General features: G+C 37.5%; 1 protein-coding gene across 1 annotated transcript in view; it reads left to right on the forward strand.

Annotated features, from left to right (window-relative positions):
- Nucleotides 1-15865, forward strand: part of LYST (lysosomal trafficking regulator) — an 82091-nt gene that overhangs the window by 28290 nt on the left and 37936 nt on the right. Inside the window, exons 8-19 of the mRNA XM_050316622.1 lie at nt 78-231; nt 2581-2807; nt 3560-3626; nt 4451-4560; nt 5611-6034; nt 7092-7236; nt 8019-8192; nt 10897-11057; nt 11627-11817; nt 13325-13570; nt 15180-15353; nt 15621-15770. Coding sequence (XP_050172579.1) covers nt 78-231; nt 2581-2807; nt 3560-3626; nt 4451-4560; nt 5611-6034; nt 7092-7236; nt 8019-8192; nt 10897-11057; nt 11627-11817; nt 13325-13570; nt 15180-15353; nt 15621-15770 — 2223 coding nt within the window. The remainder of the gene's footprint in view (nt 1-77; nt 232-2580; nt 2808-3559; nt 3627-4450; nt 4561-5610; nt 6035-7091; nt 7237-8018; nt 8193-10896; nt 11058-11626; nt 11818-13324; nt 13571-15179; nt 15354-15620; nt 15771-15865) is intronic.

The raw sequence follows: 15865 nt of genomic DNA on the forward strand, positions 1-15865 counted from the left end.
AATTATTTGCTTTTCTGAGTCAAAGTTGTTTTTTTTTCCTCACCAATGATAATCTATTTCCTTGATGTGTTGTACAGACCCATTACACTGAAAAGGAGCCTGTGTCACAACCTGGAGAAATTTCTGAAGAAACTGAAGAATCACAATGCTGTAGTCTTAAACTTTTTGCTGAAGAGGAAGGATATGAAGCAGATAGCGAAAGTAACTCTGATAGTGAAACCAAGGATGAAGGTAAATGTGAACTTTCTTAATATAGAAAGCTGTCTTTGTGACATAGCAAAGTTTGTCTTTTGTGATGTACCAAAATGAGGCAAGCATCAGATACCTTTAACAGATGGAAATAACTTAACTTTTTCTGCTTTCAGTATGATGCAGTTACAGATGAAAAGATGATGAATATTCTTACTGAGCATTACAGAAACTTGTCTTGTTGTCTTTGTTTATGTGACTCTTGCTCTAAAGTCATGCTGCTCAAATGTATTATCGTGGTCTAGGAGCCTCCAAAGATGTTTATTAGTTTGTTTGAAGTTCAGTGCTCAAATTTTCTTTATTTAGAATTATAACTCTTTGGTGAAAACTAAATAATCTAATTATATTATAGAATACTAGGTTGGAAGGGAACTCAAGGATTATCTGGTCCAACCCTTTTTTTGGCAACAGCACAGTTGAGACAAGATGGCCTTGCACCCTTTCCATCTGAATCTTATATGGCCAATCCAATGCTGGGGAATCCACCCCTTCCCTGGGGAGATTATACCGATGACTGTTCTCATTATGGAAAGCTTTCCTCTTGTGTCCATATGGAATCTTCATGAGAGTACCATGTACCCATTACCTGATAATTTTCTCTGTGTAACTCCTTGGAAAAAGGTGGTCTCCATCTTCTTTGTAGGCACTCCTCTAAGCTGTCTTTTCTCAAAGCTGAACAAACCCAGTTTTCTCGGTCTTTCCTCCCATCTGTTTTGCATAGTGGTGACCAAAACTGAACAGAGTTTTCCAGGTGAGGCCTGAAAAGTACTAAGTAGAGTGGGATTTCTTTACCCCTGTGGGTAACACCTTTGATGCAACCTGGCATCCTGGTGGCTTTTTCTGTTGCAGCAGCACACTATTAACTGATACTGAGCTTGCTGTCCACCGGGACCCCCAAGTCTGTTGCCCCAGAGCTGCTCCACAGCTGGGCAAATTCAAGCCTGTGCTGCACTCCTGGATTATATTTTCCCATGTGCAAGACCTTGCATTTGTCCTTGTTGAATTTCATAAGGTTCTTGTCAGCCCACTCTTACAGCCTGTTGAGGTCTTCCTGTAGCCCAGGCGTCCACTTCCCCACTCAGTTTGGTATCATCAGCAAACTCTATCAGGGTATTCTTGATCCCATCATGCAGGATCACTTATGAAGACATTAAACAGCTTTGGGGTGATATCAATCCCCAGGGGACTCCACTTGTGACAGTTGCCAGTTTGAAAAGGAGCCATTTACCACAACCCTCTGGGTGCAGACAGGCAGCCAGTGCCCACCACTGCACACACCCCTTGTCTTGACCCTAACACATCAGTGTCTAAGAGAAGGCTGTGGGAAACTGTACTGAAAGCCTTGGAGAAATCTAGATAGACAATGTCCACTGCCTGTTCCATATCAATCAGACAGGTTATTTGGTTGTAGAAGGCAATCCAGTCTGTCAAGCACAATTTGGCCTTGGTGAATCCATACTGGCTTTTCCCAATCACATGCTTCATTTGACTTGTCATAACCCCCTTGTTATACAACATATCCCTTTATATTCATTCAACGATTGATGAACCCCTATCTTGCTGTATTCTGTTTGTGTAATTAATTTTGAACATGAATTTGCTTTAATTTTTTCCTTTGTGCTGAACACATTTGGATGCTTACATTCTAGTACGAATAGATTAATAGAACTGCATTAAACTGTTGTTTTTTACCTGCATGACTGAGCTTTATGAATAGATATATAACAAAACCCTTTCTGAATTAAAAATTTCATCTGAAATACTTCCATGAAACATTTCTATGAAACATGTACCAAATAATTTTAAGTAACATGTCTTAAAGTCTCTTCAAAATGTAACAGGAGATGCTTATGCTTTTCTCTTTTGGTTGTTTTGTAGATATTCTGTCATACGTGTTTTCTGAGTTAAATAACTAAACTGCTTCTCCCAAGCTTTTAACAAAATGTAATTTAAACTTATGTCCTTTCTTGGCAGGCTCAGGGTTTTGTATAGAAGTTTGAGGCTCTGTTACAATGATTTTATTGTCATGTTTTGTGAATTGCGTATTTCACCATTACTGTGTGTCCAGTTCCCCAGAAATGAAGGCACATAGTTTAAGAGCATGTAATGGGAGAAACTGCATCCTTGCCCTTCTGTGTGAGCAGGAAAATAGGAAAATCTGAAGAAGAGTAGAAGATTATGCTAACTTCTTATAGGCTAGTGACTACTTCTGGTTTGTACTTTATGAAAAGGTTGAAGAAAGTATGTCCTTGAATGTTCTGCTTAAATCATTCAATCTGTATTCAGCTAAGTAAGTTTGAGTGAGACAAGTTTGTTTGTTCTTTTTTTCAGGAGCAGACACAAAGGGAGAACCAGGATGTACTGGTCCTTCAGGTTATTTTAATGACCTAACTGAACACATCAGTCAAGGAGAATTAATGTATCCTGAAATCTGCATGTTAGAATTAAACTTACTCTCAGCTGGTAATGCAAGTTTAGATGTGCTTGCTCATGTCTTCCAAAGCTGCCTGAAAATCATCAGCCAGAAGGAGAGAAATGCCACTGTACTTATAGAACAGGTAAAAATGTTATCAACAAAGGTAACAGTCTGGAGGTTGCATGTCTTTTCTTCAGTTTTATAGTATCAGTCTACCTCATAGAGTGATCTCAAATGTTCTCACTTGTTATGGGATTTTATAAGATCTGAAACAGTATAAATGACTATTGCCAGCTGCGTTGTGTTTAAGTTACCAGGAACTAAGTAATGTATTGAAAGATAATTGAACTACAGAGCTTTTGAGTTTCCCACGTGTCTTATTTTATCAAGACTATTCAATTACTAGGGCTAGAACTAGAGATTTAATGATTGTCAGGGCATTAGGGGAAAAAAGGCAGATATCTGCTTGTTTATGTATATATGTAAGCATTCTATGCTTATATGTATTGAATATGTACTTTTACAAACTGTGAGTCATATACCTCAAAAGTATTTCATGCTCTTATTCTTCCTAAGTTAATATTAGAAGCGATTTATGCAAATGTTGAAGTCCTCATGATCCTTTAGAATTTCTGATAATTTTTTTACTTTTTTAATAACTAGATGGAGTATGCCTTTTGCAAAAGAGAATAATTTAAATTTCAAATTCTCTTCTGCAACTGAACTGCACAGAATGTTCATTGGCAAATATAAAAAATTTCCATAATTTCAAGTATTTGGAATTATAATTAAAATAATAGTAGGAAGGAGTTGAATGGAAGAATTTATTTCTTTGAGTTCTTTGAGCTGGTGTTTATTTTTCAGATATCCATTTTCCTTTTTTTTTTTTAACAGGGAGCTGTTAAACATCTTTTGGGAGGATTTCTGAATATATTGACACAAACGGAATCTAGTTTTCATGGTGAGTTAGAGGTTCAAGTAACTCAAATATTGGTTTTTATAATTTAATGTATACACAGTCAAATTTTGTAGCTCACAGTGCAAATGCAAAGTTGACAAAGGAAGTTCACTGGCATGTGTGAATTTATGCAGCTGCTTTTTTAACTTGAAAGAAACTTGTGCCACTTTAGTGTAAATATGGAGTTATTTCTGAGCTAGTGGAAATATATTATGTAAACAAATACTGGCAGATCTGAAAATGATGACTAGTTATAAACCCTGATGTGACAGTGTTAAACATTGCTTGGAAAAATAGCAGCTAATTGAACTCTCACTCCATCACAACCCAAGTTTTTATTTCCAACTTCTTTGTAACACAGATCTTGATGATGTCTTGAGTTTTATTTCTAACTAGAAAACAGCTAGCTAGTCCAAGAATGCATAGAAGCAAATTAAATGTTTGCCCTAAGGTAGCTGTACATGATGAGGGTGTTCCACAGCATGAGATGTAAACCCACCCCAGGACTTGGATCCCTAGCTTTGTGGGGAGAGCCTTTGCAAGTTAGATGCTAGGTTCCCAGGCTTTCAGATTCCATGTTGCAAACCTGGGAACTACATTTGTCATAACCATCCAAGTTCATTCCATGAAATTTTGAATGGTAGTTTTAGGAAGTACTGTTCAATCTCTCTAGACTTTATCTTGTAATCATTATTGCTTCCTTAATTTGAAATGTTTTTGCAAAACACTCTGAATTCCAAGTTAATCTTTCCTCATAATAGTATAGAATACGCATTTTTAAAGCTTTATAAAAATTCCTTTTAAGAATATTGTCTCCTTCTTTTTAGCATGTCAGATGGTGCTGGTAGATCTGCTAGTTTCCTTGATGAGTTCACAGACATGTGCAGAAGAGCTAACTCTTCTTCTTAGGATATTTTTGGAGAAAACACCTTGTACGGTATGTATGGAGGAGCACATAGCAAAATTCAGATGCTTATGAGAAAAAAGTGGAACCAAAACGAAATCCTTTTGTGTCCAAGAATTTTGAGAAATAAGATGACGAACAGTGACTTTTGAACTGAGCAGAGCAAATGAAAATTGTTGGTTGAAGTAATTAATTCTTAAAACAAGAAAAGGAAATAGGAGATAAGAAGAGGGGGTTTTGAAGGGTGCGTTGGTCCTGGGGACTCTCTTCAGTACAAGAAACCAAGATTCCTCTTGAGGAAGACTGGCATAGTGGTTATGGATGACAGAACACTAATACTGCAAAATTAGAAGCAAGTACTTTAAAGGTGTAAAGCATCTCACTATTTCAGGAATGCTTGCACAGGAATTACTTCCAAAAGTAGGCTGATTTGTGTAATGCTGGAATCTACTGTTTGTGTGGGATATACTGCTGAAATAACTGTTGGTTTGTGTGTGAGTCTGTAGCAAAATACAAGGGGAAGAAAATAAAAAAATTGCTATGGCATCTGAAATGGTACCAAACCAAACAAGGAGTCCTAAGTCAATTTTTCAAAGATAGCTTGTAATAATTGGCCAAGTGACTAGAGAAATTTTTTGGCTTAAGGGCTCAGCTAGTTTTGTTACTGATTATGCAATAACAAATTGATGGCCTGTGTGGGCATTCTTAACCAACCACAAACATGGGGTAAAAGGTGTGGTCTTTTGTTGCGATATGAACTGATCTGTTTGTTAGCACATAACAGAAGTGAGATAAGATTGTGCAATGACCACCTGTTTTGGTTCAGCTGATTCCTGAGCATGGTGACTTGAACACTGATCTGCTCAGACTAAATCCCCAAAGCTCTGCTGGGCCAGAGTCTGTTGAAGCCGCTACGTGATGCCTTGCAAATGTGTCAGTTTGAATATAAAAGTCCACCTCTGATGGGAAAACATGAATCCAAATTTAAATGAAGAAGTGACTTCTGTTTGGTTACATGATACTTGACTATGTGGTGTAAACAGTTTAATTCTTTTTCTCATTTGTTTGGCTTATTTCTTCTAGGAGATACTACTCAAGGGTGTACTGAAGATCGTAGACACTAATATTTATATGAACCCATTACAGTACCTTGCCTTCCCTTTGCTACATGGCACGAATTTGAGTAGTAGTTCTTCACAAAAATGTGCTAGCACTTCCAACAGCAAAACTGCTGGACTACTTAAAAGAGCAAAATTTTCACAAAGTAAGAAAGAGGCAGATAGTGAAAACTTGAGTCACCAGCTGCTTTCTTCTTGGCATGTAGCCCCGATTCACTTGCCTTTAGTTGGACAAAACTGTTGGCCACACATGTCCGATGGCTTCAGTGTCTCGCTGTGGTTTCATCTGGAGTATGCTCATGAAACAGAAAATTCGACAGAGAAGGGGAAAAAAATCAAGAGAAGAAGCAGACTCATAGCTGTAAAAGAGAACAGTTTTGACAGCACAGGTGAGCATATAGTACTTTGTTTCTGTTTAGGTAGCACTGAAGGATTCTGGTTACAAATATTACTAATCTATGGGCCATATACAAAGGTTGGATTTTTTTTTTTATGATGGATATTAAACAACAGTGGTAATATTTCTGATTTTTCTTTGAGTACTGTGTCGAATACTAACAGATAAAACATTTGCAACCCTGGTCCTTAAATTAGATTAATACTTGTTTCCTTGGAAATATAGTATTCTCATTGAATTTGTAACTTCAGTAAAATGTCTCTATGCTAGTTCATGTTATGATGAAGAAAATATTAAATGTTGCAGCTGAATGGTCATGGGAAAAAAATGCTCTCAAGTTTATTTGGTTTCATGTATTGATAATGAAGTCTCAGACTGACTCAGTATAAATCCTCTTAACTTTCTTTGTGTGCACCATTGTAAATACCAATAGCTGTACAATATTTTTCTGTCTATACTTTTGTAGAAACACCTGCTCCTAAACTGTTCTAAATAGAATCTTTTGGATTATAATTTGTAGGAGGAAAAATGCTTAAATTTGTTTAAAATGTCTCCCATTCGCAACACTTGGAATACCTGTACTCTTTTCCTTTTACTGTATTTAAATAAAAGGAGGGAAAACTCAACCCTGAATCTTGGAACTCACTAGAGCTGCTGTTGTTAGAAGGTCTGTGCTTTTGCTTGGTAAAGTAAAAATACTGAATACAAGATCACGCTTAAAGGATAGTATGATTTGTGAAGAAAAATCTGAAGACTTCTTGGTGCATACTGACAGTTCAACATAGGAATGTAATATGATGTGGTATGTCAAAATCATTTACATGATTTGCTAAAAAAAAAATGTGAGGTGCTGAGTTAATGTCAAGTTCCTCTGTTTCAGTTTGACACCCCAGTTTCTGAAGATAGAATCTATAGATTAGTCAGCTCACTGTAAAAAACCCACAAATTTCTATGCTGTACCTGAACTGTTTCTTTTCATACTTGTGTGGTATCTGGTGTGAAAGGCAGATTGTTGTATTTTAATTGTGTATAAATGTTTATATTTCTAGAAGAAACGAAGGCTATGGGAACAGAATACCTAAGCCTGGGAGAGAAACTTCTTGAAGATGGCTGCATTCATATAATTTCATTGGGTTCCAAAGCACTGATGATACAAGTCTGGGCAGACTTGAATACTGGAGCATTCATATTTCGGTATGCTGTTTTGGTCTAAAAGCAGTCCTGTGAACATACTGTGTGACTTGGAGTAGCAGCCTGCAGAGAATACTGCTAGAGAGTAGAGAACTAATTTCTATAGTAGAGAGGTCTTGCATGCCGATGGGGCAACATCAAGGAAGTTTACTGGATAGAGATCTACAGGGTTGCGAGCTTAAAGTGTCAGGGTCTGGGCTTGCATGGTTTGCATAGTCGTGTATAAGTAACTGCCTAAAGTAAGCTTCAAGGTCAGTCATGAACATAATGCAGTGCAAGGAAGCAATTTGAGCTTTAATGAAATGTCACAATAAATGTGTGAAGGTGGAAAAAGTTCTTGCACCTGAGGTGTGAAAACTGCTGTTATGTAATACTTTCTGTGATAGTCTTGGTTTTAAATCTTCTGAATGCATTTTAGCCCTAATTTAGTTCTTGTAAGTAATCTATCTTTAAAATGGGTTTAAAGCTGCAATTTTAGAACACTTTATTTCAGTGTTCAAAGCATCTGCTATTTTTTCAATAAACTGAATTTAACTGCTCTGGAAAATAGAGAAAATATCCTTGTCTTAAATATAAGCAGATTTATGCAGACAAGTTAAATAAGTTGAAACCATGATGTGAAGATTTCCTTAGCTTATGCTGAGCACTCTAAAAATAGTTTTGTGATCAAAAAAATTACCTGTGAAAGTTAAGGAATGCAATCTGAAATTGCAGATTTGAGGTTTAAAATACAAGTATGAAAACAAACATATGCACTCATTTTTCTTCTTCTCTTGTTTTCATAGTGTATGCATGGATCCAAATGATGAGATGAAAGCTGGTTTGCTGGCACAGGCGGAATCTCCGGAGAATGTTTTCCTTTTAGGCAGGTGGCAGCATTTGGCATTACAATATCTGCAGAAGCCAGAAAGCAAGAAAAATATCCATGGAAAGCTGTTGCTGTGGGTGTCTGGTCAGAGGTAAAGAATACATTAGTTGTACCTAGATACTTCTTTAAAAGATGTTCTCTGGTAGGAATATATCAGCACTATGTTGGCACAAGCTGAAGTTATGGTTGAGTAGTCTTCTAGGAGGGTAGGAGAAGGGGGGTGTTACACTGCTAGGAATTCTCTAGAGTAGTTGTGATTGCTTTGAGAATCATCAGTTTATACCACGGACCTGTTCAGACATCATTGTTGTTCTTCATCATGAATAACTGAAAGAGGAAAGTACTGCAAGGTCTTAAGTAAAATCCAAAATAAGCTAAGGCATGAAGTTAGCAGTAGGCATAATGTCTCTGGTTAAGTTAAGAATCTGCGTTAAGGAGGTATAGCTCAGGTACAGGCTGTGTTGTTGAAAGTAGTAATTAAGAGGAGAAGGCAGTCATTTTGTTCCACTGTTGGAAATGGAGAGGTGAGAAGTTAAAATATGTTTCAATCAAAATCTGAACTGCCAGTTGGAAGTATGATTTTTTTTTTTCCAGTACAAAGCTAAGGTCCATGCTCCTAAATGAGGTACCTGATGCTAGGTTGGGTGGGCCTGTGCCTGCGTGAATTACTTATTGGTTAGAGAAAAAGGTATTTATTAAATATCAGTCTTTATGCTTTCTTCCTAAAGTCCAGACTGTGAAGGCTGTGTTCAGTCTGTGCATGCTGGTATGCAATAAAGTCCAAATATGGAGATACAGGGGGAAGCTAAAAGTACTCTAATGTTCTGCACGTGTGCAGTTATTGAGACCCCTCTATATATAGTTGCTAGTTTGCCAATAGTTTGGCTCTTTCAGGAAGCTTTGGATGACCTTTACAGTCTAAATGCTCTGTTTATGTAAAGACACATAAATTTAATTGGATGTTTTCTGAAAGCATCAGGCTTATTGCCTGTGGCTGCACAGCACGCTAGTTCTGACAGTGTTCCCTGGTGTAAGCAAATCCTCAACATGGTGTTATCATAGAATCGTAGAATTAACTGGGTTGGAAGAGACCTCCCAGATCATCAAGTCCAAGCCTTGATCCAACCCTACTGTCATTACTAGATCATGGCACTCAGTGCCACATCCAGTCTCGTCTTAAAAACCTCCAGGGACGGTGAATCCACCACCTCTCTGGGCAGGCCATTCCAATGCCTGATCACTCTCTCTGTAAAGAACTTCTTTCTAATATCCAACCTAAACCTCCCCTGACAGAGCTTAAGTCCATGCCCTCTTGTCCTACTGCTGATTGCCTGGGAGAAGAGACTGATGCCCACCTGGCTACAACCTCCTTTCAGGGAGTTGAAGAGAGTGATGAGGTCACCCCTGAGCCTCCTCTTCTCCAGACTAAACAACCCTAGTTCCCTCAACCTCTCCTCACAGGACTTGTGTTTGAGTCCCTTCACCAGCCTGGTTGCTCTTCTCTGGACCTGCTCCAGCACCTCAATGTCTTTCCTGAACTGAGGGGCCCAGAGCTGAACACAATACTCAAGGTGCGGCCTCACCAACGCAGAGTACAGGGGAAGGATCACTTCCCTGCTCCTGCTGGCCACACTGTTCCTGATGCAGACCAGGATGCCATTGGCCTTCTTGGCCACCTGGGCACACTGCTGGCTCATGTTCAGCTTCCTGTCGATCAGCACCCCCAGATCCCTTTCTACCTGGCTGCTCTCCAGCCACTCTGTCCCCAGCCTGTAGTGCTGCAGGGGTTGTTGTGGCCAAAGTGCAGGACCCAGCACTTGGCCTTGTTGAACTTCATCCCGTTGGAATCAGCCCAACTCTCCAGCCTATCCAGGTCCCTCTGCAGAGCCCTCCTGCCCTCCAGCGGGTTGACACTCCCTCCCAACTTGGTGTCATCTGCAAATTTGCTAATGATGGACTCAATCCCCTCATCTAAATCATTGATAAAGATGTTAAACAGGACTGGGCCCAGCACTGATCCCTGGGGGACACCACTGGTGACCGACCACCAGCTGGATGCAGCCCTGTTCACCAGCACTCTCTGGGCCCGGCCCTCCAGCCAGTTCTTAACCCAGCACAGTGTGCCTCTGTCCAAGCTGTGGGCTGCCAGCTTTTCCAGGAGTATATTATGGGAGACAGTGTCAAAGGCTTTGCTGAAGTCCAGATAGACACATCCACAGCCTTCTCCTCATCCACCAGATGGGTCACCTGATCATAAAAGGAGATCAGGTTGGTCAGACAGGACCTGCCCCTCCTAAACCCATGCAGGCTGGGTCTGATCCCTTGTCCATCCTGTAGGTGCTGTGTGATTGCACTCAGGATGATCTGCTCCAGCATATGTGAACCACAGTTTTCGTTGTGTCTTAGCATAGTCAAAGGCCTTTGACTTCTTAGGAAGAGTAGAAGTGCTTGAAAAATTGTGGTGTTTTAGAAGCATATATAGTGTTACATATGTTTCTTCTTTGAGGTCAGAGGAAGGAAGGAGTTTCAGATCCAGGAAATCTTGACTTCATGGCAACCCTAGTTGGAACTCTATCCTTCTGCTCTATGCAGTATCTGAATACAAATATCATTATGTAACTGAGTTTTGAGGATGCCTAGAAGTTGAAAAGGACTTGAGTAGTTTAATGTTGATGGCAGCATGGCTTCTCATCTAGTAAATATTAAAATGAATTTTAAAGCTAAGCTGAATATCTTAGATAGCAATTTTGATCAGTTCTTAATATTTAAACATGTTTGTTTATATATATTTTCAGGAAATGTGATATTGATTTAGACTTCTCACTACCAAGGAAAACAAGCTTATCATCTGACAGTAACAAAACATATTGTATGATTGGACATTGTACATCATCTCAAGAAGAATTGCTTCGATTGTCGGGTAGATGGAATCTTGGAAATCTGCTTCTATTTAATGGTACCTTTTGAATGCTTTTTTTCTTGAATAAGTCTTCACTTCCTCCTCCCCCTCTGAGATCAAAGGCTTATTTAGATAATTTTTTTAACATACCAAGCTTTTACAGTAAAACCAATTATATATTCTTTAGCAGCATAATATATCAGGGAGAAAGTAGGCAAATCTTTCAGTACTGGGTACTTTCTAGTATGTTCTTCTACCATATTTTCTTGCTTTCTTTTTAGTGACATAGTTGATAATTACAGTTACTTTAGTGGTTTTTAAAATTTCTTTAAATTATACCTTGGGGTAGGGGATGGAAAGACAGTGATGTTTGTTCTGTATTTTTTTTTCCTTGAAGCACTCAGTCTCTTTTATCTAGAAAATTGATTTCACTTACCTGCTTTTAAATCACTAGCTTCAAATTACTTAAAGCGCATTAAAAAGTAAACAAAATCTGAATCACTGAATGCTCTGAGTTAAGCATGCTTATTTCTGAAACTGCTGATGTTACTGGTCTGTGGTGTGTCAGAAATGAATTTTGTTTTATTGTATACTAAAGAGTTAACAGATCATTTTCTGAATTTTAGGTGCAAATATTGGACCAGAGGAAGCATTTTACCTATACACATGTGGGCCAGACTTCACATCTGTAATGCCTTGTAAATATGGCAAAACATTGACTGACTGCTCCAAGTACATAAATAAAGAGATTCTACAATGTGAACAGATCAAGGAGCTCTTCATGACAAGAAAGGAAGTGGATGTTGGGCCTTTAATTGTAAGTTTCTACTTAAAAATGGTTCTTAATCTCTTAGAAATTATTAAGAAATTGGAAAAAAGTTTCCTGCTGTCTCCCAAAGTGCTTCACTTGATCAAAGCAGACAAGAGCAAATCTTGTTCTTGTTAAAATCACCGCAGGGTTCTTCCCACTTATTTCAGTGGGAGTTGAACTCCACACAAGGTGGCCATTTCATCTTACTTTAGGTTGGATTCTGAAAATTTCTAGATGTTCCAACATCTATAATACAGCATCCTAAATTGTACTGGATAAACAGGCACCTCCAAAAGGTCTAGGATGGATATATAGAAGATCCCTCCACTAGTATAACAGTAGTCAAGGACAGCTTAGTTAACCTGTTAACGTTAATACTAAGAAGGGAGGAGAAAGGAGGCTTTATCTGGCTTTCACAGGAAGCAAAAGAATTGATCTCAATTTTTTGAAGGTGAAGGGAGTAAGTTTTCACCAAATTTGGCTGAAAAGTCATTCTGCAGCTCTCAGATCTTAGCTTTTCTCATCTTTCCTGACTGAAACAGCCATGCCAGATGCAGGTGTAAATACAGTGACACTAGAAAAAGAATAAAATAAAGCTTGCTTCTCAGAGGAGCTTGCTATATTTTGGGAATTCATACACTAGTAACTCCTGCTGTATAAATTGTTTCCACTAGAGTGTTTTTTCTGATCTCATAGGCAAAGGGTCATTCTGTCTGAATATGATCCTTGTAAACAGTGGTACTAAATCTTTAATAGGTTAAGAAGGAATGAATGGAGGAAGTTAAAGCTTAGCAAAGGAGTCATGCAAATTTTAAGCTTATTTTGCCTTACAGAACACCAAGTAGCCAGAGAGGAGAACCATATGCTTGAGTGATGAATTAATCTTTGCACTTTTGCAGAGAATGCAAGTGCCTTAAATGAAATTATTTCTCTATTTTAAATAATCTTCCAAATATGATCACTTTACATTTTCTGTGAAAATTAGTTGGTTACTTTCCATAGGAGCTTTGGCTTTTAAGTCTCTTCATTGATGAAATTTCTTCTATTGAGTTCCTCTTATGGCAAAGCTGATGAAAGGATAAACTTAAAACAAAAAAAATGGAGAAATGTTTAAAAACAGAATATAACTTTCTATTTTGGACTTGCCACTTTAGAAAAGGAAACTATTTACCCAATACCTCCGTGTGCTCATTTTATCTATGTCAATAACTTTGGTTTTGTGCAAAACAGTTGTCATTCTCTAGGTGATAAAAGGGGGGATCCTTGGTGGAATTTTTTTGTGCTTTCTTAATTTTCTGTGTTTTAGCTGTTGCATAAAGTTTCTAAGATTTAGGAATCCTGTTGCTTTTTAGTGCATGTGCTCCACACGCAACTTCAGAGCATATTAGAGGTAAAGTAGAAATGAACTGCTGAAGTTATTGCTACTTGCTTTAGGTGGCTTCTGTATCCTGGATGTGTGGGTTTTTTTGTATTAAACTTTCTAGAAAAAAATTTAAACTTCTGTTTTTTTCAGGAGAGTCTTGCTGTTGTTTATACCACATGCTGCCCTGGTCAGTACACCATATATGAACCTGTTATTAGACTGAAAGGTCAAGTGAAAACTGTACCTTCTCAGAGACCTTTCAGCTTGAAAGAAGTTCAGAGCAATGCATTGGATTCTCATCACCTAAAAACACTTCAGCCTGTTGAATATAAAACTCTTCAGGGCATACTACATGAAATTGGAGGAACTGGTGCATTTGTTTTCCTCTTTGCTAGGGTAAGGAGGCTGGAGGAGGGGGTTGCATGTATGTGTTCTCCCATAAAAAATTTTCTTTGGGTCTTAAGTAGCAAATCTCATAATTGTAGCTGCCTTTCTCTAGTCTGCATGTGATGCTTTTCTGTTAAAACTTGTGGAAAATACCTGTGCCATAACAGAAAGTATCACACAGATTGTCTTAAATTGGAAATGTAATTATAATTCTATTACATAATGTTTTAGTTAATATTGCTAATATGTAAGATGGGGTGTTACATTCTGATTTAGAAATAGGACTTTTAAATGTCAAAAAATATTCTTTTTAGTGGTGTTGTAAAACTGATTATATTTTTGGTCTCTGATTTTGAAGCATTTAAATTCATGGCATATCTTTAACAGTTTAACCACAGGATACTCACAATGCAAGTATGAATAAATGTGAAACTACACAGTGCACAAAGCTTTATTTTTATCTGATAAATCATGTGAGCTTTTTTGAGATAACTGTTCAGCTGTGCTCAAAGGCTTATTTATCCTGTCTAAGAGAAAATGTAATTTTAAAAATAATGAGACTATGAGCCTTAACTTAGTTACTACTTACTTAAATGTGACCTTTATGTGGAGAGGCTAATATTTGTGCCAGGAGTCCCTGAAGTACCACAGTTAATTCAAAATACTAATGTAGGCCTAAAGCTTGTCTTGATTTATATATCTCTGGTATTGTTCTGAAAGATACATGGAGAGTAATAAATGCACATTAGATCATGGCTATGAAGACACTGCCTGCTCTAACTTTACCATTGATAATGAAATCTGAGGAGAAAATCCTTATCCATGCTTATTGTATTAGTAAATTTATGCTAAGTATGTGCTACAGATCAGTAGCACGTAGACTGTTTGCATCAGAAAGGCAAGAAGACAATAAATAGATCAGCTGTCAGGTGATACAGGTGTACATGTCTATGAATGTGTAGTGCAGCAGAATTAACAGGTGTATGGCAAGGGAAGCTATAGAACTGGAGTTCCATTAATGTGAGATTTCATTCTTGTTTGGTTTTGGTTGAAAATTCTGTTTGCTTTTTCTTGGGATTCAAGAACTGTAGAAAGTAAAGAGGAAAGACTGGTTTGTGGTCTTCATCTATCAAATTGCTTGTCTCTTTGTGGACAAAATAAAACTTGAATGTTTGACACTTACAGGTAGGTGTAGCTTAGACCTTCAGGAGCCTTATTTTAAAGCTCTCCTTAACCATTTAAGAAACATACTTTTCCAAGGCAACCAGTGTATTCTTATTAGAGGCTTATGTATTTCATGACCTTGTGACTTTGTATATGGTAAGTGCCCTCTACTTTAAATTTATTTGGAACAGAAGTTTTTCTTCGAAAAGGATTCTTGCAAAGGGACTTCTGTTTTCTTAAGAAGAATCATAATTTACCACAATAGGAATTGTCACTTCAAATACATCTCAATGTACACTCATGGAAAAAAATGAAGGCTATGTACATAACATCAAGCTCTTTAAAACAGATTTACTCCAGAAGTTATGATTTAGGAGTGCAACAAAGTATTTTAAGGTTTTTTTCCTAAATGTTTCTCACTTACACTGTGTTATTAAATTTGTCTTCTCTTCAGGTAGTAGAGATTAGCAGCTGTGAAGACACTCAAGCTTTAGCACTACAACTTATACTATCTTTAACAAAATACAATCAACAGAGAATACAGGAGATGGACAATTGTAATGGTTATTCTATGATTCGTCGAGTGTTGATCAAACCAAAATGCATTGTTGGATTTTGCATGCTGAAGGTAGAGTCTTCTTTTAAACCTGATGTTTTGTTCAGTATTAGCACAAATTTAAAAACTTCTCTGTGATTTTAATTTTACATTCGAAGCTGTTTTTACAAAGGCAGAACAGTGATTTTAAGCAAGCTGGGTGTTGACCAGGTACATATGTTTTCCCTATCATGAGTATTCTGTCTCTTTAAAAATTTAGCTTTTTTTGTTATAATTTGGATAGAACAACTGTACTACTTTGTGATTACAACACTTAAAAAATATTTCTCCCTCTTCAAGACTCTCCTTGAAGGATGCTGCAGTGATGAGATTCTCTATATAAATGAAAATGGACAATTCCAGCTTGATGCAGACTCTAGTGCAGTTATTCAAGATGTTCAGTTGTTAGAAAAGTTACTGCTTGACTGGAAGATATGGTCTAAAGCAAAGGTAAGTACTTTTAGTTTTGGAAATATTTCAGGTCTAAAATTCAATATTTAAAAAAAAATAAGTATTATGAGTAAGAAATTAATATCTCCAATTAC

The sequence above is a fragment of the Myiozetetes cayanensis genome, unplaced genomic scaffold, assembly GCF_022539395.1.
Source record: "Myiozetetes cayanensis isolate MyiCay16 unplaced genomic scaffold, myiCay2020 scf2-11, whole genome shotgun sequence".
Taxonomy (NCBI): domain Eukaryota; kingdom Metazoa; phylum Chordata; class Aves; order Passeriformes; family Tyrannidae; genus Myiozetetes; species Myiozetetes cayanensis.